Source organism: Cherax quadricarinatus, chromosome 55, assembly GCF_038502225.1.
Source record: "Cherax quadricarinatus isolate ZL_2023a chromosome 55, ASM3850222v1, whole genome shotgun sequence".
NCBI lineage: Eukaryota > Metazoa > Arthropoda > Malacostraca > Decapoda > Parastacidae > Cherax > Cherax quadricarinatus.
The window spans coordinates 13,933,222-13,955,721 of NC_091346.1; the positions used below are offsets into that span (position 1 = coordinate 13,933,222).

Below are 22,500 nucleotides of genomic sequence, written 5' to 3' on the forward strand. Positions count from 1 at the left end.
ATACCAGCTGTTTCACTGGTGTGAGACAGTACCGTCATTGTACTAGCTGTTTCACTGCTGTGAGACAGTACCGTCATTGTACCAGCTGTTTCACTGCTGTGAGACACTACCGTCATTGTACCAGCTGTTTCACTGGTGTGCGACAATACCGTCATTGTACGAGCTGTTTCACTGGTGTGAGACAGTACCGACATTGTACCAGCTGTTTCACTTGTGTGAGACAGTACCGCCATTGTACCAGCTGTTTCACTGTTTCACTTGTGTGAGACTGTACCGTCATTGTACCAGCTGTTTCACTGCTGAGACAATACCGTCATTGTACCAGCTGTTTCACTGTTGTGAGACAGTACCATCATTGAACCAGCTGTTTCACTGGTGTGAGACAGTACCATCATTGCACCAGCTGTTTCACTGGTGTGAGACAGTACCATCATTGTACCAGCTGTTTCACTGTTGTGAGACAGTACCGTCATTGTACCAGCTGTTTCACTGTTGAGACAGTGCCATCATTGTACCAGCTGTTTCACTGGTGTGAGACAGTACCATCATTTCACCAGCTGTTTCACTGGTGTGAGACAGTACCATCATTTCACCAGCTGTTTCACTGGTGTGAGACAGTACCATCATTTCACCAGCTGTTTCACTGGTGTGAAACAGTACCATCATTGTACCAGCTGTTTCACTGGTGTGAGACAGTACCATCATTGTACCAGCTGTTTCACTGGTGTGAGACAGTACTGTCATTGTACCAGCTGTTTCACTGCTGTGAGACAGTACCATCATTGTACCAGCTGTTTCACTGCTGTGAGACAGTACCATCATTGTACCAGCTGTTTCACTGGTGTGAGACAGTATCATCATTGCACCAGCTGTTTCACTGGTGTGAGACAGTACCGTCATTGTACCCGCTGTTTCACTGGTGTGAGACAGTACCATCATTGTACCAGCTGTTTCACTGCTGTGAGACAGTACCATCATTGTACCAGCTGTTTCACTGGTGTGAGACAGTATCATCATTGTACCAGCTGTTTCACTGGTGTGAGACAGTACCGTCATTGTACCAGCTGTTTCATTGCTGTGAGACAGTACCATCATTGTACCAGCTGTTTCATTGCTGTGAGACAGTACCGTCATTGTACCAGCTGTTTCACTGGTGTGAGACAGTACCGTCATTGTACCAGCTGTTTCACTGGTGTGAGACAGTATCATCATTGCACCAGCTGTTTCACTGGTGTGAGACAGTACCATCATTGTACCGGCTGTTTCACTGGTGTGAGACAGTATCATCATTGTACCAGCTGTTTCACTGGTGTGAGACAGTACCGTCATTGTACCAGCTGTTTCACTGGTGTGAGACAGTACCATCATTGTACCAGCTGTTTCACTGCTGTGAGACAGTACCATCATTGTACCAGCTGTTTCACTGGTGTGAGACAGTATCATCATTGTACCAGCTGTTTCACTGGTGTGAGACAGTACCGTCATTGTACCAGCTGTTTCATTGCTGTGAGACAGTACCATCATTGTACCAGCTGTTTCATTGCTGTGAGACAGTACCGTCATTGTACCAGCTGTTTCACTGCCGTGAGACAGTACCATCATTGTACCAGCTGTTTCATTGTGAGACAGTACCATCATTGTACCAGCTGTTTCACTGGTGTGAGACAATACCGTCATTGTACCTGCTGTTTCACTGGTGTGAGACAGTACCATCATTGTACCAGCTGTTTCACTGGTGTGAGACAGTACCATCATTGTACCAGCTGTTTCACTGGTGTGAGACAGTACCGTCATTGTACCAGCTGTTTCACTGGTGTGAGACAGTACCATCATTGTACCAGCTGTTTCACTGCCGTGAGACAGTACCATCATTGTACCAGCTGTTTCACTGCTGTGAGACAGTACCATCATTGTACCAGCTGTTTCACTGCTGTGAGACAGTACCATCATTGTACCAGCTGTTTCACTGCCGTGAGACAGTACCATCATTGTACCAGCTGTTTCACTGCTGTGAGACAGTACCATCATTGTACCAGCTGTTTCACTGCTGTGAGACAGTACCATCATTGTACCAGCTGTTTCACTGCCGTGAGACAGTACCGTCATTGTACCAGCTGTTTCACTGCCGTGAGACAGTACCATCATTGTACCAGCTGTTTCACTGCCGTGAGACAGTACCGTCATTGTACCAGCTGTTTCACTGGTGTGAGACAGTACCATCATTGTACCGGCTGTTTCACTGGTGTGAGACAGTACCATCATTGTACCAGCTGTTTCACTGCTGTGAGACAGTACCGTCATTGTACCAGCTGTTTCACTGCCGTGAGACAGTACCATCATTGTACCAGCTGTTTCACTGCCGTGAGACAGTACCGTCATCAGGTATATATATTTCCTCCATTAATAACTTATGGTCAAACACGAATATCAATTATCATTATCCGATTACCTTAGAATTACAGTAATTAAATATTGGTTATTTTTAATCAACTTTTGCAAACATTTTTTATGAAAAATTTAATATTTGCTCTTTCTCTCTCTCTTTCCTCTTTCTCTCTCTCTCTTTCCTCTTTCTCTCCCTCCATTCCCATCTCTCTTCTCTCTTTCTCTCTCTCTCTCTCTCTCTCTCTCTCTCTCTCTCTCTCTCTCTCTCTCTCTCTCTCTCTCTCTCTCCCACAGCAGATGGTTTACATTTAAATGGAAATGGAAATGCAAGATTCAGGAGAAATTTACGGGAAAGATTAAGAAATATGATACATAAAGTGGGAGGGAGAAGTGAGAACGGGAAGAGGAAGAGGAGAAATGATGAAATTTCATATCAAAGATCATGTATATATATATATATATATATATATATATATATATATATATATATATATATATATACACCAGGTACAGCATTATGAACAATTAAATTTGGAGAAAATCTTTTTTTTTTTTTCATCAGGTTGAGGATATAATAAAAATTTATATTACCCTGAGAAGATAGAAGTTGTGAGTGAGTCTCAGGTGTGACAACAGAGAGTTTAATGTGGTGGGTAAAGAGCGCCGCCTCTGCTACTCTCATCTCCATGACTGCTGTGGAGTTCCTGGTACAGACTCAAAGTGGTTGTTTTCTTGAGGTAGTCTCACTCAGACGGGTTGTTTGATGGTTGAAAGCGATGGTTTTGGTCAACGACAACCATGACGTAAATGTTTTATGTAAATATTCCTGAACTGGAGCGTAATGTGTCTCGTTGTCTCACTGATGTACTGAAACATTATAAACTTGTTCTGATACACCTCAGACGACTGTCCAGAGTCAGGAACCAAATACACATATGATTAAGATAATATCTCTTGATCCTTCCCATGGTGAAAATATATTTGAGAATTTATAATTCATTGTGTGTATGTTTTTAGTACGTTTCTATTTCATTGAGGTTCAGTTGGAGACTGACCTTAACACAACCTGTCTTCCTCCTCAGAGTTTGGTACCTGGGTGAGAGGACCGCTGGAGAGCGCACCTTCACACGCTATCTGATCACAGGTGAGTTATCATCGTCAGTTACCTGTTCTTGTTCACCTCCGTGCTACCTGAGGCGACCGGATGCTACCTGATGCTACCTGATGCCACCTGCTGCTAAATCTATCATCTTACTGTTCGTTTAGCGCTGTATTCCAGTTTTATCCATATGCGTTTTTTTGCGTGTGTGTGTGTGTGTATTTGCACACACACACACACACACAGGGGTCCTAGGACCAGTGCTGTTTCTGGTATTTGTGAACGACATGACGGAAGGAATAGACTCCGAAGTGTCCCTGTTTGCAGATGAAGTGAAGTTAATGAGAAGAATTCACTCGATCGAAGACCAGGCAGAACTACAAAGGGATCTGGTCAGGCTGCAGACCTGGTCCAGCAATTGGCTCCTGGAGTTCAACCCCACCAAGTGCAAAGTCATGAAGATTGGGGAAGGGCAAAGAAGACCGCAGACGGAGTACAGTCTAGGGGGCCAAAGACTACAAACCTCACTCAAGGAAAAAGATCTTGGGATGAGTATAACACCAGGCACATCTTCTGAAGCGCACATCAACCAAATAACTGCTGCAGCATATGGGCGCCTAGCAAACCTCAGAACAGCATTCCGACATCTTAATAAGGAATCATTCAGGACCCTGTACACCGTGTACGTTAGGCCCATATTGGAGTATGCGGCACCAGTTTTGAACCCACACCTAGCCAAGCATGTAAAGAAACTAGAGAAAGTGCAAAGGTTTGCAACAAGACTAGTCCCAGAGCTAAGAGGTATGTCCTACGAGGAGAGGTTAAAGGAAATCAACCTGACGACACTGGAGGACAGGAGAGATAGGGGGGACATGATAACGACATACAAAATACTGAGAGGAATTGACAAGGTGGACAAAGACAGAATGTTCCAGAGATGGGACACAGCAACAAGGGGACACAGTTGGATGTTGAAGACACAGATGAATCACAGGGATGTTAGGAAGTATTTCTTCAGTCACAGAGTTGTCAGGAAGTGGAATAGTTTGGGAAGCGATGTAGTGGAGGCAGGATCCATACACAGCTTTAAGCAGAGGTATGATAAAGCTCACGGTTCAGGGAGAGTGATCCAGTAGCGACCAGTGAAGAGGCGGGGCCAGGGGCTAGGACTCGACCCCTGCAACTTCAACTAGGCGAGTACACACACACACACACACACGCACACACACATATATTATATATTATTTATATATATATATATATATATATATATATATATATATATAGATGGGCTAATGAGAGCATAGGCAATGGGGTCGAAGAGGTATGGGGTAGGTTTAAAAATGTAGTGTTAGAGTGTTCAGCAGAAGTTTGTGGTTACAGGAAAGTGGGTGCAGGAGGGAAGAGGAGCGATTGGTGGAATGATGATGTAAAGAGAGTAGTAAGGGAGAAAAAGTTAGCATATGAGAAGTTTTTACAAAGTAGAAGTGATGCAAGGAGGGAAGAGTATATGGAGAAAAAGAGAGAAGTTAAGAGAGTGGTGAAGCAATGTAAAAAGAGAGCAAATGAGAGAGTGGGTGAGATGTTATCAACAAATTTTGTTGAAAATAAGAAAAAGTTTTGGAGTGAGATTAACAAGTTAAGAAAGCCTAGAGAACAAATGGATTTGTCAGTTAAAAATAGGAGAGGAGAGTTATTAAATGGAGAGTTAGAGGTATTGGGAAGATGGAAGGAATATTTTGAGGAATTGTTAAATGTTGATGAAGATAGGGAAGCTGTGATTTCGTGTATAGGGCAAGGAGGAATAACATCTTGTAGGAGTGAGGAAGAGTCAGTTGTGAGTGTGGGGGAAGTTCGTGAGGCAGTAGGTAAAATGAAAGGGGGTAAGGCAGCCGGGATTGATGGGATAAAGATAGAAATGTTAAAAGCAGGTGGGGATATAGTTTTGGAGTGGTTGGTGCAATTATTTAATAAATGTATGGAAGAGGGTAAGGTACCTAGGGATTGGCAGAGAGCATGCATAGTTCCTTTGTATAAAGGCAAAGGGGATAAAAGAGAGTGCAAAAATTATAGGGGGATAAGTCTGTTGAGTGTACCTGGTAAAGTGTATGGTAGAGTTATAATTGAAAGAATTAAGAGTAAGACGGAGAATAGGATAGCAGATGAACAAGGAGGCTTTAGGAAAGGTAGGGGGTGTGTGGACCAGGTGTTTACAGTGAAACATATAAGTGAACAGTATTTAGATAAGGCTAAAGAGGTCTTTGTGGCATTTATGGATTTGGAAAAGGCGTATGACAGGGTGGATAGGGGGGCAATGTGGCAGATGTTGCAAGTGTATGGTGTAGGAGGTAGGTTACTGAAAGCAGTGAAGAGTTTTTACGAGGATAGTGAGGCTCAAGTTAGAGTATGTAGGAAAGAGGGGAATTTTTTCCCAGTAAAAGTAGGCCTTAGACAAGGATGTGTGATGTCACCGTGGTTGTTTAATATATTTATAGATGGGGTTGTAAGAGAAGTAAATGCGAGGGTCTTGGCAAGAGGCGTGGAGTTAAAAGATAAAGAATCACACACAAAGTGGGAGTTGTCACAGCTGCTCTTTGCTGATGACACTGTGCTCTTGGGAGATTCTGAAGAGAAGTTGCAGAGATTGGTGGATGAATTTGGTAGGGTGTGCAAAAGAAGAAAATTAAAGGTGAATACAGGAAAGAGTAAGGTTATGAGGATAACAAAAAGATTAGGTGATGAAAGATTGAATATCAGATTGGAGGGAGAGAGTATGGAGGAGGTGAACGTATTCAGATATTTGGGAGTGGACGTGTCAGCGGATGGGTCTATGAAAGATGAGGTGAATCATAGAATTGATGAGGGAAAAAGAGTGAGTGGTGCACTTAGGAGTCTGTGGAGACAAAGAACTTTGTCCTTGGAGGCAAAGAGGGGAATGTATGAGAGTATAGTTTTACCAACGCTCTTATATGGGTGTGAAGCGTGGGTGATGAATGTTGCAGCGAGGAGAAGGCTGGAGGCAGTGGAGATGTCATGTCTGAGGGCAATGTGTGGTGTGAATATAATGCAGAGAATTCGTAGTTTGGAAGTTAGGAGGAGGTGCGGGATTACCAAAACTGTTGTCCAGAGGGCTGAGGAAGGGTTGTTGAGGTGGTTCGGACATGTAGAGAGAATGGAGCGAAACAGAATGACTTCAAGAGTGTATCAGTCTGTAGTGGAAGGAAGGCGGGGTAGGGGTCGGCCTAGGAAGGGTTGGAGGGAGGGGGTAAAGGAGGTTTTGTGTGCGAGGGGCTTGGACTTCCAGCAGGCATGCGTGAGCGTGTTTGATAGGAGTGAATGGAGACAAATGGTTTTTAATACTTGACGTGCTGTTGGAGTGTGAGCAAAGTAACATTTATGAAGGGATTCAGGGGAACCGGCAGGCCGGACTTGAGTCCTGGAGATGGGAAGTACAGTGCCTGCACTCTGAAGGAGGGGTGTTAATGTTGCAGTTTAAAAACTGTAGTGTAAAGCACCCTTCTGGCAAGACAGTGATGGAGTGAATGATGGTGAAAGTTTTTCTTTTTCGGGCCACCCTGCCTTGGTGGGAATCGGCCGGTGTGATAATAAAAAAAAAATAATAAAAAAAAACATATATACATATATATATATACATATATATATATATATATATATATATATATATATATCCCACTGAGCGACACGCGTGTCTTTCTGTGATGAATTTCATGCCCGAAAAAATCCAGTGTCACCTGCCGAGTGGAGTGAGGAGGTTGGATTACCCCCCCTGTCTGCAACCCCCCCCCCCTTCTCTCTCTCTCTCTCTCTCTCTCTCTCTGTCTCTCATTTCGCGTTCTTGTGCACAGCTGATGCTAGAATCTCTTAGCTGAACGTTCATTTCATTGTTCTACGTCTGTGCAATAATCATTCATGCAAATCTTTAACCACACGTCTATGGAAACAGAAATACTTATTTTCAGGCATAAATGAACCAATAAATAAATACAGGGCTGTTTTTTTCCTACTTGTGCTTAAGAGGTCCTGTCGGAAGGCGAGATATACAACCCGATCTTTGTCTAGTTTCATTTAGGTCTTCAAGTGAGTGTCTGCGTGTGTTATGAATGGAAGAAAGAGTGAATGTTTGAATCAACTTTCCCTAAAATGTATCTTTGGACTTTCCTTGTCGTAGCTGCTACCAGAGGTTCCATGAGCTACCAAACAGCTGGTGGTCATGAGGATCAGATGGCACTGCTCTCCTGGGAGAACACTGAATGACTCACTTGGGTTTACCGCCTCACAAAATACGAAATCCTGGGAGCACACGTGGAAAAAAAATAATTCCGTCAGCAGTTCAGGTTTATCTTGAACTGAGGAATTTCTTCCGGAAATGATTCTTAATATTGTTTCGTTATCTCTTCTTTCATAAATTGGACATAAAAAAATGATTTTTTTCCGTAAAAAAAAAGAAATATCGGGTAAAATATTCTTTGTAATCTACGTTTTACTTGAGCTAAAAAGATAAATCCTTCTGAGACTATTTGTGCTCTCTTACCTCGTCATAAGAGCTTATATGCGCTTCACTACACGAGTTGGGCATAAAAGCACGAGAGAATGCCCTTCCTATGAAAGAAACGATCTCAGAAATGTCTGGGTTCCTTTCAGACTAAAGGAATTTTTCTTCAGTCTCTATTGTTAGTTCTTCCACCTTGTCGACGTCGCCAGAGATCACATGCATGTTCCCTACATGTTCTGTACAAGAAACAAATGGAAAAAAGCCGCTCTGTTGACATTTGTGTTGTGGAAATGAATATTTGTGTTTCTAGTAATGTGTACATAGGTGGTCGGTGGAGTCACCTCTCGTATACAATGCAATCCGATTACTCACCCATCAATCATACAATACAATCATTTCGGTATTTATCTGGCGTGTGATAGAATACATGCTGGTGTTTTGTGTTCAGCTGGTGCTGCATGATTGAGCACACAGATTGATTGACCAAGTGAATGTTAAGAGAGGGAGGTCGTGAAGGCCACAACCATTCCAGACTTTCAAGAAATATGAACAGATTATCTAAGAAAGGACACCAAGAGCATAACCCTGTTTCTGTACATACAGTAAGTTATTACACACACACACGTCAGGAAGCGAGTCTCGACCCCTGCAACCACAAATAAGTAAGTACACACACACATACCACTATTTTCCTAACATGGTTTGACAAAACGAAGGCTTGTAAAAAAAATGTTATTCTTGTTAAAGTTTTATCTGATCTCTTAGTCCTTCTCCTGTTTCTCCTCCTGTTTCTCCTCCTGTTTCTCCTCCTGTTTCTCCTCAGCCTCATCTCCCTTCCATCTCTATCAGTGAAGAATTAAGCACATAAAACATCAGTTGAACGAGAATAAGTTTATGTATAGGGAATGAAAAATTGATAATGACAGATTGGTAGGGAATTTAGGAGATGTAAATATATTTAGATATTTGGGAGACTTGTCAGCATGTGGCTAGAAGAAAGATGAGGTAAACCATACAATGAGTGATGGAAATTAACTAGCCTGAGCGTCGAGGAGCTTGTGGGAAGAATGAAGTGTGTCAATGGAGGCAGTAAAATTGTGTCGATTTTGTATTAGTTAACAGTATAGTGACTTGATGAACGGAAACTCAACTAAGCCAGTGATAAAGCTAGAATACCGGCCTAATAGATTAATTTAACTGGATGCATTTGCTAGCACACTGGGAGTGCTGGCCGGCTAGTTGTAGGGCTTGTCTGCCACTGTTTTCTACCCGACGTTCAGTGATTTGCAGCATGATGGATGGTATGAAGAATATAAGCCAAGGAACAGAATGACTAATGCTGAAATAGTTTCTTCACGTAGCAAAAATAAGAGAACAGGCTGAAGAAGACGGTGTGTAAATCTGTGAGTGAAAGAGGTGTAGTTAAGGTCCCAGGAAGGTTAGAAGGAGGATAGGGAGGTTGGAGACGTCATGAAGGTCCTAGGAAGGTTAGAAGGAGGATAGGAGGGAGGTTGGAGACGTTATGAAGGTCCCAGGAAGGTTAGAAGGAGGATAGGAGGGAGGTTGGAGACGTTATGAAGGTCCCAGGAAGGTTGGAAGGAGGATAGGAGGGCAGTTGGAGACGTCATGGCTTGAGTATTCAACAATCGCGTGTGTGTTTGTGTGTAAACTTTTTAAATTGGAGTGGAAACGAGGGGATTTGGCGACTTTGCGTATTGTTGGAGTGTAAGATATTTATGAAGGTTTTGGAGGTGACAAGTACAATCTTTGCACTTCGAAAACTGTGGCTTGTAGGCGCATTGTGGGTAGAGCTATAAACAGCAAAGATTGGCACTGTAAGCCACACTGTAGGCGGCGCTGTAGACCACACTGTGGGCGGGACTATAGACCACACTGTGGGTGGCACTGTAGACAACATTGTAGGCGGCACTGTAGGTTACATTGTGGGTGGCACTGTAGGCCACATTGTGGACCGTACTGTAGGCTACATTGTAGGCCGCACTGTAGGCTACATTGTGGACCGCACTGTAGGCTACATTGTGGGGCCGCACTGTAGGCTACATTGTGGACCGCACTGTAGGCTACATTGTGGGCCGTACTGTAGACTACATTGTAGGCCGCACTGTAGGCTACATTGTGGGCCGCACTGTAGGCTACATTGTGGACCGCACTGTAGGCTACATTGTAGGCCGCACTGTAGACTACATTGTAGGCCGCACTGTAGGCTACATTGTGGACCGCACTGTAGGCTACATTGTGGACCGCACTGTAGGCTACATTGTGGGCCGCACTGCAAGCTGGACTCTTATATTCCAATACTGTTTCAACCAAAATTTAATATCAAACACCTTCACAATGTGATCACTTGAATGAAGGTTCACCTTGTACTATCACTATCATCAGCTGTGGCTAGCAGATCAACATTTATAATTCTCTATTTTAGCTTAGAATGTGAATGGCAATAATTTTTTTTAAAGAAAGTGGTGAACTATTCTGGGTGTGAGAAGCGCGTTAGTTTTGCTAGTGTTACTCGAGGTGTCAGTTCACAGTCAGATCCGTTAAGAGGAGTTACTGGTGTAGTGTGTTAGTTACATAACTCAGAGATAATTGCTGCCAGTGCTCCGTAAGTGTAGGGAGCTCAGAGATAATTGCTGCCAGTGCTCCGTAAGTGTAGGGAGCTCAGAGATAATTGCTGCCAGTGCTCCGTAAGTGTAGGGAGCTCAGAGATAATTGCTGCCAGTGCTCCGTAAGTGTAGGGAGCTCAGAGATAATTGCTGCCAGTGCTCCGTAAGTGTAGGGAGCTCAGAGATAATTGCTGCCAGTGCTCCGTAAGTGTAGGGAGCTCAGATAATTGCTGCCAGTGCTCCGTAAGTGTAGGGAGCTCAGAGATAATTGCTGCCAGTGCTCCGTAAGTGTAGGGAGAATTAGCAATCTACCATAATATATTTAACACTTGTTCCTGCCAGGAAACTTTATGTAGCAGAGGTGATGAATGGTCAATAACTTTATGTATACATGTTAGTGCACATACTGTTTCAAAGAGATGGACCCAATTTGAAATTCAACTATGTTTGAAACTGAGTACAGACTTGTGGTGTAGTAACAAGTGGGATACTTGAGGTGATACTACTGAGCATCACTTATTTTTGAGAATTGACATAATAACTATATACATTCTGAGTATAACTGTTGGTGAGTAAACACTGAGAACATCAGTACATGTACACGCTGAGTAGTGTGTGTGTTAGTAATATGCATATAAAGTTTATTTTAATTACAAAAATCACATACTAGGACCTCTACTTTTGAATGATGAACAAGTGACGCGCGCATACGCATACACACACACACACACACACACACACATACACATACACATATACACACACGCGTGTGTATGTATATATATATATATATATATATATATATATATATATATATTGCAAAACAACCACTCTGAAAGAATAGAGAAATTCCAAGCGCTTTTGTGACTACTCACATTATCAAGGAACTATATAGTTCCTTGATAATGTGAGTTGTCACGAAAGCGCTTGGAATTTCTCTATTCTTTCAGAGTGGTTGTTTTGCATATTTTGAAATCACCTGTTTACTGTGATCTTATTGCATATATATATATATATATATATATATATATATATATATCTATATATATATATATATATATATATATATATATATATAGATTCCAGCAGTACATGAACGCTTTTAAATTCGCTTATAGAAATTTCCAATTTCTTGGACTGAGAGTCTTTCAGGAGAGTGAAGTATATAAAGTAAACTAGCAGAGAAGAAACCAAAGTGGAAATCTGCAGATTCTTAAGGGAAGAAATTGTTGCTATTTTGTATGCGTTGAGTGTTGAGATGATGACCCCCGTGAGACGTGTGTGTGCCCGCACACGCTCACCTATTTTTATTCCCATGTCTGTGGTCGCAGGGGTCGAGTGTTATATGGCCTCGCCTCTTAGAATGAGTTTCCTCTTAACTGGCTTAGTGAGTTTTATCATACCTATTCTCAAAGCTATTTATAGATTCTGCCTCTACCACTTTGCTGTCAGGTCGTTCCACTTTCTGACCACTTTGAAGAAGAGATATTTTGTGATATACCCGTAACCCATCTTTTTTTTAACTTCAAGCTCTGCCCTCTAGCACCTGTTTCAAGCTGTATGATTTGTAGACTTGAAGGAGGATCGCAAAAGTTTGAGTATGACTTCTGTAGCACCAATGTGAGTGCAAGAAAGGAAGTCCTTCACATGGTGAAAGCAAAATGCTTGAGTTTATTTTCTTGACGTTTGTCATTCTTGTTGTAGCGAGGTTTGTCTCCTTCGGCTTCTGCGGGAAATAATTTGAAGAAACTATCTTTTCTGTCATGTATCAGCGGAGGAGGACAGCAACACTGAGCACCAACACCACAAAGAAGAGCTCAGGTGAGTCGAACGTCAGTAAAAGTCTGGTCTGTAGATGAGAAGAACTTTGGCACTTCTCAGTACGAGTGAGCAGGTTTGAGTAGCAGTAAGGAGTGAAGGACGACAGTGTATCTTTAAAGATCATCAGAAGAGTGCCACATGACTAGTAGAGTGCCTTAGATGTTAACTCTTGAAAACACTGAAAGACTGCCAACTGGCTCTCGCAGATTCTAAGGCGAATGATCCACCTTTGATAGCAACATTTATTATTATTTATTTGTAATATTATTATATTCTTGAGGAGGGTCTAAGAACGTGCGGGCAATAAAGCGCCTAAAGAACAGGGAAGGGGTAAGGGGTAATTCTTTTTTATTCAAGGAAGGGAAGAGTAAGTAGTATCGTTGAGAGACAAATTGTTTACAGTCACTGTTGTAAGTTTATACATCACGTATATGATGAACTGTTGACTGCTGTGATTTTTTTTCCTTTTGAAAATACCAGTGGGGACCCCCCTCACAATACCTGTAGCCCAGGGGCCTACAAAATCTTAATCGGGTTCTGTGCGCCACTATAAAGTTCCTTTTTGACAAACGTCCAGGATTGGCAGAAACGTTATTTAGTTTTATCTCCAGTTTGTGAGTTGTCAGTTGTTTTAGTCAAGGTATTGCAAAATTTATACGTTGCATATGTTGTGATTTTTTTTAACCACGGTATTGTTATTCGTTGTCGACGGTGACCTGCAACAGTATCAGAAGCACGTCTTCAACCTTCAGTTGTCTGCTCCACCAACCCACCACCTTCAGTTGTCTGCTCCACCAACCCACCACCTTCAGTTGTCTGCTCCACCAACCCACCACCTTCACTTGTCTGCTCCACCAACCCACCACCTTCACTTGTCTGCTCCACCAACCCACCACCTTCACTTGTCTGCTCCACCAACCCACCACCTTCACTTGTCTGCTCCACCAACCCACCACCTTCACTTGTCTGCTCCACCAACCCACCACCTTCACTTGTCTGCTCCACCAACCCACCACCTTCACTTGTCTGCTCCACCAACCCACCACCTTCACTTGTCTGCTCCACCAACCCACCACCTTCACTTGTCTGCTCCACCAACCCACCACCTTCACTTGTCTGCTCCACCAACCCACCACCTTCACTTGTCTGCTCCACCAACCCACCACCTTCACTTGTCTGCTCCGCCAACCCACCACCTTCACTTGTCTGCTCCGCCAACCCACCACCTTCACTTGTCTGCTCCGCCAACCCACCACCTTCACTTGTCTGCTCCACCAACCCACCACCTTCAATTGTCTGCTCCATCAACCCACCACCTTCAATTGTCTGCTCCATCAACCCACCACCTTCAATTGTCTGCTCCATCAACCCACCACCTTCAATTGTCTGCTCCATCAACCCACCACCTTCAATTGTCTGCTCCACCAACCCACCACCTTCAATTGTCTGCTCCATCAACCCACCACCTTCTATTGTCTGCTTCAACCCACCACCTCCAGTTGTCTGCTCTACCAACCCACCACTTCCAGTTGTCTGCTCCACCAACCCACCACTTCCAGTTGTCTGCTCCACCAACCCACCACTTCCAGTTGTCTGCTCCACCAACCCACCACTTCCAGTTGTCTGCTCCACCAACCCTCCACCTTCAGTTGTCTGCTCCACCACCTCTCCACACCAGCGTGGTATTACTGTTGTTCGCAGGGAGGGAAAACAGCATAAAACGTTTTATCCATATTGCCTCTCATGCTCTGACTCACCCCTAGGGACATGACTGCGCTCTCCTCAGAGATATCTCTAAGAGTCATGTGAAACACTGTTTTCCTGCAGATAAAGCGACCTTCCTGCTCCACAATCTAATTCTCTCGTGACATATGTTCATCTGTTTACAGTTGAGTACAAAACCCACACGAGGAGGAATAAGAGGATGTACTATCAAACAGTAAACGTACCCAAGGTATGATGGGAAATATTTCCATATAATCTGATTAACTTTGAAGGGTAATTAAATTCCAAGCGATTTCGTGATCTTTCATTTATATTCTCAAATACCGAGAGACAACGAAAGCGCTTCGAAATTAATTCCATTTCGAAGTGGTTGAATTGCCTCTTGTTACTTGTGATCTTGTCACATATCGTATTAGATTAAGTTGTAGAATACTGGAATCTTTTCAACACGTTATACGACTAAACATTTAAGCCCTATTTGACATCATGTCTTCCCGTTCATAGTGTTTATTAACTTTGCGTTTTCTCTAGCTCTTGTTCTTTAATTTCATGTTTCTCCTCTATTCCCTTAACCCGATTTTTTTCCCTAATCCCAATTACCCCAATATCTTAAAAGACTTATTTGACCCCTTTCTCTACCCCCATCTCCTTGGGGAGCACTTCCTCGACCCCATTCTCGAGCGGGACTCCATTTATTGGCTTTAATTGTTTTTATTAACTTCCTCCTCTACCCACACGCTCCTTCTATTCTTTTCTCAGCTCTGGAATGGCACGCAAAGTGCAGACAAATGCGCAAAGCAAAGGCGCGTAAGGCACTACTGGAGGACATTTTTCTTTTCATTCCAAAGAACCTCGCTGGCATAATGCAACTTTCCTTGTGGGGAAGAGAACGTTGAACGAGGTGAAACCTCACTGGACAAGGTTTAACGAGGTGCGACCCCCCAGTGGAGAACGTTTAGACACACAAGACCCTACTTGTTTACGCTAAAGGAGGTGAAACCTCTACTGGACAAGATTTAGCGAGGTAGAAACCCAGCGGAGAACGTTTAACGGTCTGAAATCGTAGTGGACAAATGTTGAAATATAGAAACTTTCCACATGTTGAGAAAATGTTTAAAACTTTCGAGAAAACGTAGAAAAACGTTGAGAAATTTTAAAAACACAGACTAAAATGCTAGCAAAATGTTGAATAAACGTAAAAATAATTCTGTAAAATAAGAATGCTTAAAAAGAAATTTTGATAATGAGACATAAGCAGCCTAGCCACCCAATACGGTACATGAATATGAATTCATAAAATGCAAATAACAGTTTCAATACTCGTTAAGTGTCTCGTTAATCCACTTGAACCCTGAAACATTCATGTGATGGTTCGTGGATAAAATATTGCAATGCCTCTGATTCGCTGCGAGTTTTTATATCTTAGCTGACGAGCACCGAGATTATCAGGGAAAAAATTGCATTGATGTTACTACAACAGCTGTATGACCAGTGCTCATTCACCCCTTAACCATGATTAATAATAACAATGATATTAATAGCAAAGATAATAATGATAATCATAAGTGTAAAAATACTTATGGTAGAAAAGGTAGGAAATTATCATAATTTTTTTATTTGCTTTCCTACCATTATATGCAGATGTATAATATGGTAGTGTTGATGACTGGTGGGTAGTGGTGGTGGGTACTGGTGGTTGGTGATGGTGGTGGGTAGTGGTGGGGGGTGATGGTGGTGGGTACTGGTGATGGTGGTGGGTAGTGGTGGTGATGGTAGTGGGTACTGGTGGGTGGTGGGTAGTGGTGGTGATGGTAGTGGGTACTGGTGGTGAAGGTGGTGATGACTCTTCCAAGCCGCGCCACTATGCAGTAACAGACTGGAACTGAGACTCCTTACCGGACGCAATTCAATAATGCAGTTTTGTGTTCTAACAATAGCATCAAATCCTTGTTGCATTCAACTGAATCGAAGCGAGGAGACTGGTGACAGGTGCTCGAACATCTGTCATTTCACTAGTTGGTTGCTTCATTTGGTTTTAAAGTCCAATGACTACACTATTAGGATGCACCGAAAGGGTTAATTTCCTCAGGAATTACTTCGTCCAGGAGGTTGTTTGCCGGACTATGTTATCGCTGATAGTGGGAGCTCCGCTATCATCCAGTGAACTAGATTTACTCTTGTTTAAATGTTGAGATTTTAATCTAGTGTAGCCCATAACAGAGCCTGATGTCACTGGCTATCCTAGCTGGCTGCTTGTTTTCTGTGTTTACATGAGAGTGGAACTCTGGGGAAGGGAGAGGGAAGATTTAAAAGTTGGCTTTTGTGTTTCTCCTTGAAGATAAAAAAAATTCCTACATTTGAAATATAAACAGGCAGCTTGGCTAAAGGGAAAGAACCCCCATTAATTTGTCAGCCCCACACCTTGCTGGAAACCTAGCGTCTTAAACAGTCACACACCTTGCTGGAAACCTAGCGTCTTAAACAGTGACACACCTTCCTGGAAACCTAGCGTCTTAAACAGTCAGTCACACACCTTGCTGGAAACCTAGCGTCTTAAACAGTCAGTCACACACCTTGCTGGAAACCTAGCGTCTTAAACAGTGACACACCTTGCTGGAAACCTAGCGTCTTAAACAGTGACACACCTTGCTGGAAACCTAGCGTCTTAAACAGTCAGTCACACACCTTGCTGGAAACCTAGCGTCTTAAACAGTCAGTCACACACCTTGCTGGAAACCTAGCGTCTTAAACAGTCAGTCACCTTGCTGGAAACCTAGCGTCTTAAACAGTGACACACCTTGCTGGAAACCTAGCGTCTTAAACAGTCAGTCACACACCTTGCTGGAAACCTAGCGTCTTAAACAGTCAGTCACACACCTTGCTGGAAACCTAGCGTCTTAAACAGTCAATCACACACCGTGCTGGAACTGCTGGAAACCTAGCGTCTTTAACAGTCACACACACACACACACACACACACACACACACACACACACACACACACACACCACTCGGATTCATGGAAGGCAAATCCTGTGTATCAAACCTACTGGAGTTTTATGACAAGGTAACGGAAGTAAGACACGAGAGAGAGGGATTGGTAGATTGCATTTTCTTAGACTACAAAAAGGCCTTCGACACAGTTCCTCACAAGAGGATCAGGCACGTATAACAGGAAGGGCACTGCAATGGATCAGCGAATACCTGACAGGGAGGCAACAACGAGTCATGGTATGAGATGAGGTATCACAGTGGGCGCCTGTGACGAGCGGGGTTCCAGAGGGGTCAGTCCTAGGACCAGTGCTATTTTTTGGTATAAGTGAATGACATGCTGGAAGGGACAGACTCAGAAGTGTCCCTGTTCGCAGTTGATGTGAAGTTAATGAGGAGAATTAAATCAGATGAGGATCAGGCAGGACTTCAAAGAGACCTGGACAGACTGGACACCTGGTCCAGCAACTGGCTCCTCGAATTTAACCCCGCCAAATGTAAAGTCATGAAGATCGAGGAAGGGCAAAGAAGACCGCAGACAGAGTATAGGTTAGGTGGCCAAAGACTGCAAACCTCACCCAAGGAAAAAGATCTTGGGGTGAGTATAATACCGAGCACATCTGAAGCGCACGTCAACCAGATAACTGCAGCAGCATATTAGCGCCAGGTAAACCTGAGAATAGCGTTCCGATACCTCAGTAAACAATCGTTTAAGACTCTGTACACCGTGTAAGTCAGGCCCATACTGGAGTATACAGAACCAGTTTGGAATCCACACTTGGGCAAGCACGTCAAGAAATTAGAGAAAGTGCAAAGGTTTGCAACAAGACTAGTCCCAGAGCTACGGGGATTGTCCTACGAAGAAAGGTTGAGGGAAATCGGCCTGACGACACTGGAGGACAGGAGGGTCAGGGGAGACATGATAACGACATATAAAATACTGCGCGGAATAGACAAGGTGGACAAAGACAGGATGTTCCAGAGATGGGACACAGACACAAGAGGTCACAGTTGGAAGTTGAAGACTCAGATGAATCGAAGGGATGTTAGGAAGTATTTCTTCAGTCATAGAGTAGTCAAGTCGTGGAATAGTCTAGAAAGTGAAGTAGTGGAGGCGGGAACCATACATAGTTTTAAGGCGAGGTATGATAAAGCTCATGTAGCAGGGAGAGAGAGGACCTAGTAGCAATCAGTGAAGAGGCGGGGCCAGGAGCTATGACTCGACCCCTGCAACCACAAATAGGTGAGTACAAATAGGTGAGTACACACACACACACACACACACACCTTGCTGGAACTGCTGGAATCTTCGCGTCTACACAATTCATGTTCTTATTCCGTTTAATTTACTCGAGGGGGAAGAGAGGTTGACCAACCAGAAGGTAGGGAATTGAAGCGTTATAATATGTGGTAATTTCTTTAATGGAAACTCGTCAGAGTGGCTAAAAGAGAGTTTTTCTGTACGGTGGTGCGAGGGCTCTCTGGCTGAGCCACTTCACTTCCTAAGTGTGATGAGAACTGTGTCTTCTTGTGAACTTTATGATGCGGAACATGTGAAATTTGACATTGAACTTTTCATGATACTTTATGGTTTCCAAGTTACCCTGTTAAAATTCGCTGGTCGGAATGTCAGTTCTGCTAATGATTCTGGGACCATCGCCCTCAGTCCGGTCTGAGATTAGGTCTTCCGTGTTCATCGCCTTCAGAGTCCGGTCTGAGATTAGGCCTTCCGTGTTCATCGCCTTCAGAGTCTGGTCTGAGATTAGGTCTTCCGTGTTCGTAATGTTCCTTAAGTGTTCTTGCTGAAAAAAGTTACATTAAATAGTCGTTCGGGTACATTTGCGTGTTTGTACTGTGTGTGTTGTTGTATGTGGCCGGAAGGGTCGTATCTCAGCTTCTGGCTCTGCCTCTTAGCTTGCCACTTGCCGGATTTATAGTACTTCCTTCTAGCCTCACCAGCCCTGTCATACCCATTCTTCAAACTATGTAGCCTGCCTCCAATACTTCGTCATTAAGTACTTTTCATCCTAAGGCTGACGAAACACTCTGTAATATCTTTTTGCAATTTATCTGTGTGTTTAGTAACTAACTTTGCCCTCGTGTACTAGTTTCTCTCCTCTCGAACAATCTAACCCAGTCCTCCCTATCAAGTGCCCTGAGTGTTTTGTATGTCGCTATCATCCTACTTCTTCTGTTTTCTAATGTTATCAAGTTCAGTTCCAATATTCTTTCGTCAACATTCATTCTTCCTAAGTCAGTGACTAATCTTGTTGCATACCTCTACACTTTCTCCAGTTTCTTAACATGCTTTATCAGGTATGGCTTCCGTGCTGGCGCTGCACTCTCCAAGACTGGCCTGACGTATGTCGCATGTAGTGAATGACTTTTTGTTGAGATTCCTGACTGCTGATCTTAGTTTTGTCCTCTCCGCTTACTGCCCCACTCGTTTTCCTTCGCCCTACTTCTCTCTCGCCCTCTCCTCCACCCACTCACTCCAGCCCACTTCCCCCGCCACTGCTCCCGCCTACTCCTCCCGCCCACTGCTCCCGCCCACTCCTCCCGCCCACTGCTCCCGCCCATTGCTCCCGCCCATTGCTCCCGCCCACTGCTCCCGCCCACTCCCGCCTACTCCTCCCGCCCACTGCTCCCGCCCACTCCTCCCGCCCACTGCTCCCGCCCACTGCTCCCGCCCACTGCTCCCGCCTACTCCCGCCCACTGCTCCCGCCCACTCCTCCCACCCACTGCTCCCGCCCACTGCTCCCGCCCACTGCTCCCGCCCACTGCTCCCGCCTACTCCCGCCCACTGCTCCCGCCCACTGCTCCCGCCTACTCCTCCCGCCCACTGCTCCAGCCCACTGCTCCAGCCAACTGCTCCCGCCTACTCCTCCCGCCCACTGTTCCCGCCTACTCCTCCCGCCCACTGCTCCCGCCCACTGCTCCCGCCCACTGCTCCTGCCCACTGCTCCCGCCTACTCCTCCCGCCCACTGCTCCCGCCGACTGGTCCCGCCGACTCCTCCCGCCCACTGCTCCCGCCCACTGCTCCCGCCCACTGCTCCCGCCCACTGCTCCCGCCTACTCCTCCCGCCCACTGCTCCTGCCCACTGCTCCCGCCTACTGCTCCCGCCTACTCCTCCCGCCCACAGCTACCGCCCACTCCTCCCGCCCACTGCTCCCGCCCACTCCTCCCGCCCACTGCTCCCGCCCACTGCTCCCGCCTACTCCCGCCCACTGCTCCCGCCCACTGCTCCCGCCCACTGCTCCCGCCTAGTCCTCCCGCCCACTGCTCCCGCCCACTGTTCCCGCCTACTCCTCCCGCCCACTGCTCCCGCCCACTGCTCCCGCCCACTGCTCCCGCCTACTCCTCCCGCCCACTGCTCCCGCCCACTGCTCCCGCCGACTCCTCCCGCCCACTGCTCCCGCCCACTGTTCCCGCCTACTCCTCCCGCCCACTGCTCCCGCCCACTGCTCCCGCCCACTGCTCCCGCCCACTGCTCCCGCCTACTCCTCCCGCCCACTGCTCTCGCCCACTGCTCCCGCCCACTGCTCCCGCCCACTGCTCCCGCCCACTGCTCCCGCCCACTGCTCCCGCCCACTGCTCCCGCCCACTCCTCCCGGCGACTGCTCCCGCCGACTGCTCCCGCCCACTGCTCCCGCCCACTGCTCCCGCCCACTGCTCCCGCCAACTGCTCCCGCCCACTGCTCCCGCCCACTGCTCCCGCCTACTCCCGCCCACTGCTCCCGCCCACTGCTCCCGCCCACTGCACCCGCCTACTCCCGCCCACTGCTCCCGCCCACTGCTCCCGCCCACTGCTCCCGCCCACTGCTCCCGCCCACTGCTCCCTCCCACTGCTCCCGCCCACTGCTCCCGCCCACTGCTCCCGCCCTTCGAAACAACTCAATTAACGAGTTACAATTGGCAGTATAAATATTTATTTTTGCTCTGTTCATTTAGACAGCAGAAAAACTTTTGTAATTGGTGACGAGTTGTTTGTGTTGCAACTTGTCATTAAGTTGTTTGTGTTGCAACTTGTTAAGTTTGTGTTGCAACTTGTTAAGTTTGTGTTGCAACTTGTCATTAAGTTGTTTGTGTTGCAACTTGTCATTAAGTTTGTGTTGCAACTTGTCATTAAGTTTGTGTTGCAACTTGTCATTAAGTTGTTTGTGTTGCAACTTGTCATTAAGTTGTTTGTGTTGCAACTTGTCATTAAGTTGTTTGTGTTGCAACTTGTCATTAAGTTTGTGTTGCAACTTGTCATTAAGTTTGTGTTGCAACTTGTCATTAAGTTTGTGTTGCAACTTGTCATTAAGATGTTTGTGTTGCAACTTGTCATTAAGTTGTTTGTGTTGCAACTTGTCATTAAGTTGTTTGTGTTGCAACTTGTCATTAAGTTTGTGTTGCAACTTGTCATTAAGTTTGTGTTGCAACTTGTCATTAAGTTTGTGTTGCAACTTGTCATTAAGTTGTGTTGCAACTTGTCATTAAGTTGTGTTGCAACTTGTCATTAAGTTGTTTGTGTTGCAACTTGTCATTAAGTTGTTTGTGTTGCAACTTGTCATTAAGTTGTTTGTGTTGCAACTTGTCATTAAGTTGTTTGTGTTGCAACTTGTCATTAAGTTGTTTGTGTTGCAACTTGTCATTAAGTTTGTGTTGCAACTTGTCATTAAGTTTGTGTTGCAACTTGTCATTAAGATGTTTGTGTTGCAACTTGTCATTAAGTTGTTTGTGTTGCAACTTGTCATTAAGTTTGTGTTGCAACTTGTCATTAAGTTTGTGTTGCAACTTGTCATTAAGTGTGTGTTGCAACTTGTCATTAAGTTTGTGTTGCAACTTGTCATTAAGTTGTTTGTGTTGCAACTTGTCATTAAGTTGTTTGTGTTGCAACTTGTCATTAAGTTGTTTGTGTTGCAACTTGTCATTAAGTTGTTTGTGTTGCAACTTGTCATTAAGTTGTTTGTGTTGCAACTTGTCATTAAGTTTGTGTTGCAACTTGTCATTAAGTTGTTTGTGTGGCAACTTGTCATTAAGTTGTTTGTGTTGCAACTTGTCATTAAGTTGTTTGTGTGGCAACTTGCTCATTAAGTTGTTTGTGTTGCAACTTGCTCATTAAGTTGTTTGTGTGGCAACTTGCTCATTAAGTTGTTTGTGTGGCAACTTGCTCATTAAGTTCGTGTTGCAACCTACTGATTAAGTTGTGTTGCAACTTGTCATTAAGTTTGTGTTGCAAGTTGCTCATTCAGTAGTTTGTTGCAATTTGCTTATTACATTTGTTGCTAAACGGACTGTAGGTTATCACGGTTATCACTGCTAATTATCACTGCTGGCTACCATTGCTAGTTACC

At 44.7% G+C, this 22,500-nt stretch overlaps 1 protein-coding gene across 15 annotated transcripts in view; it reads left to right on the forward strand.

The window, feature by feature from the left end:
* The window catches only part of LOC128699018 (uncharacterized), a 657,033-nt gene that overhangs the window by 229,102 nt on the left and 405,431 nt on the right, over nt 1-22,500 (forward strand). For all 15 annotated transcript variants that reach the window (XM_070096843.1, XM_070096846.1, XM_070096852.1 and 12 more), the window contains one exon: nt 3,468-3,529. In XM_070096843.1, the coding sequence (XP_069952944.1) occupies nt 3,468-3,529 (62 nt within the window). The remainder of the gene's footprint in view (nt 1-3,467; nt 3,530-22,500) is intronic.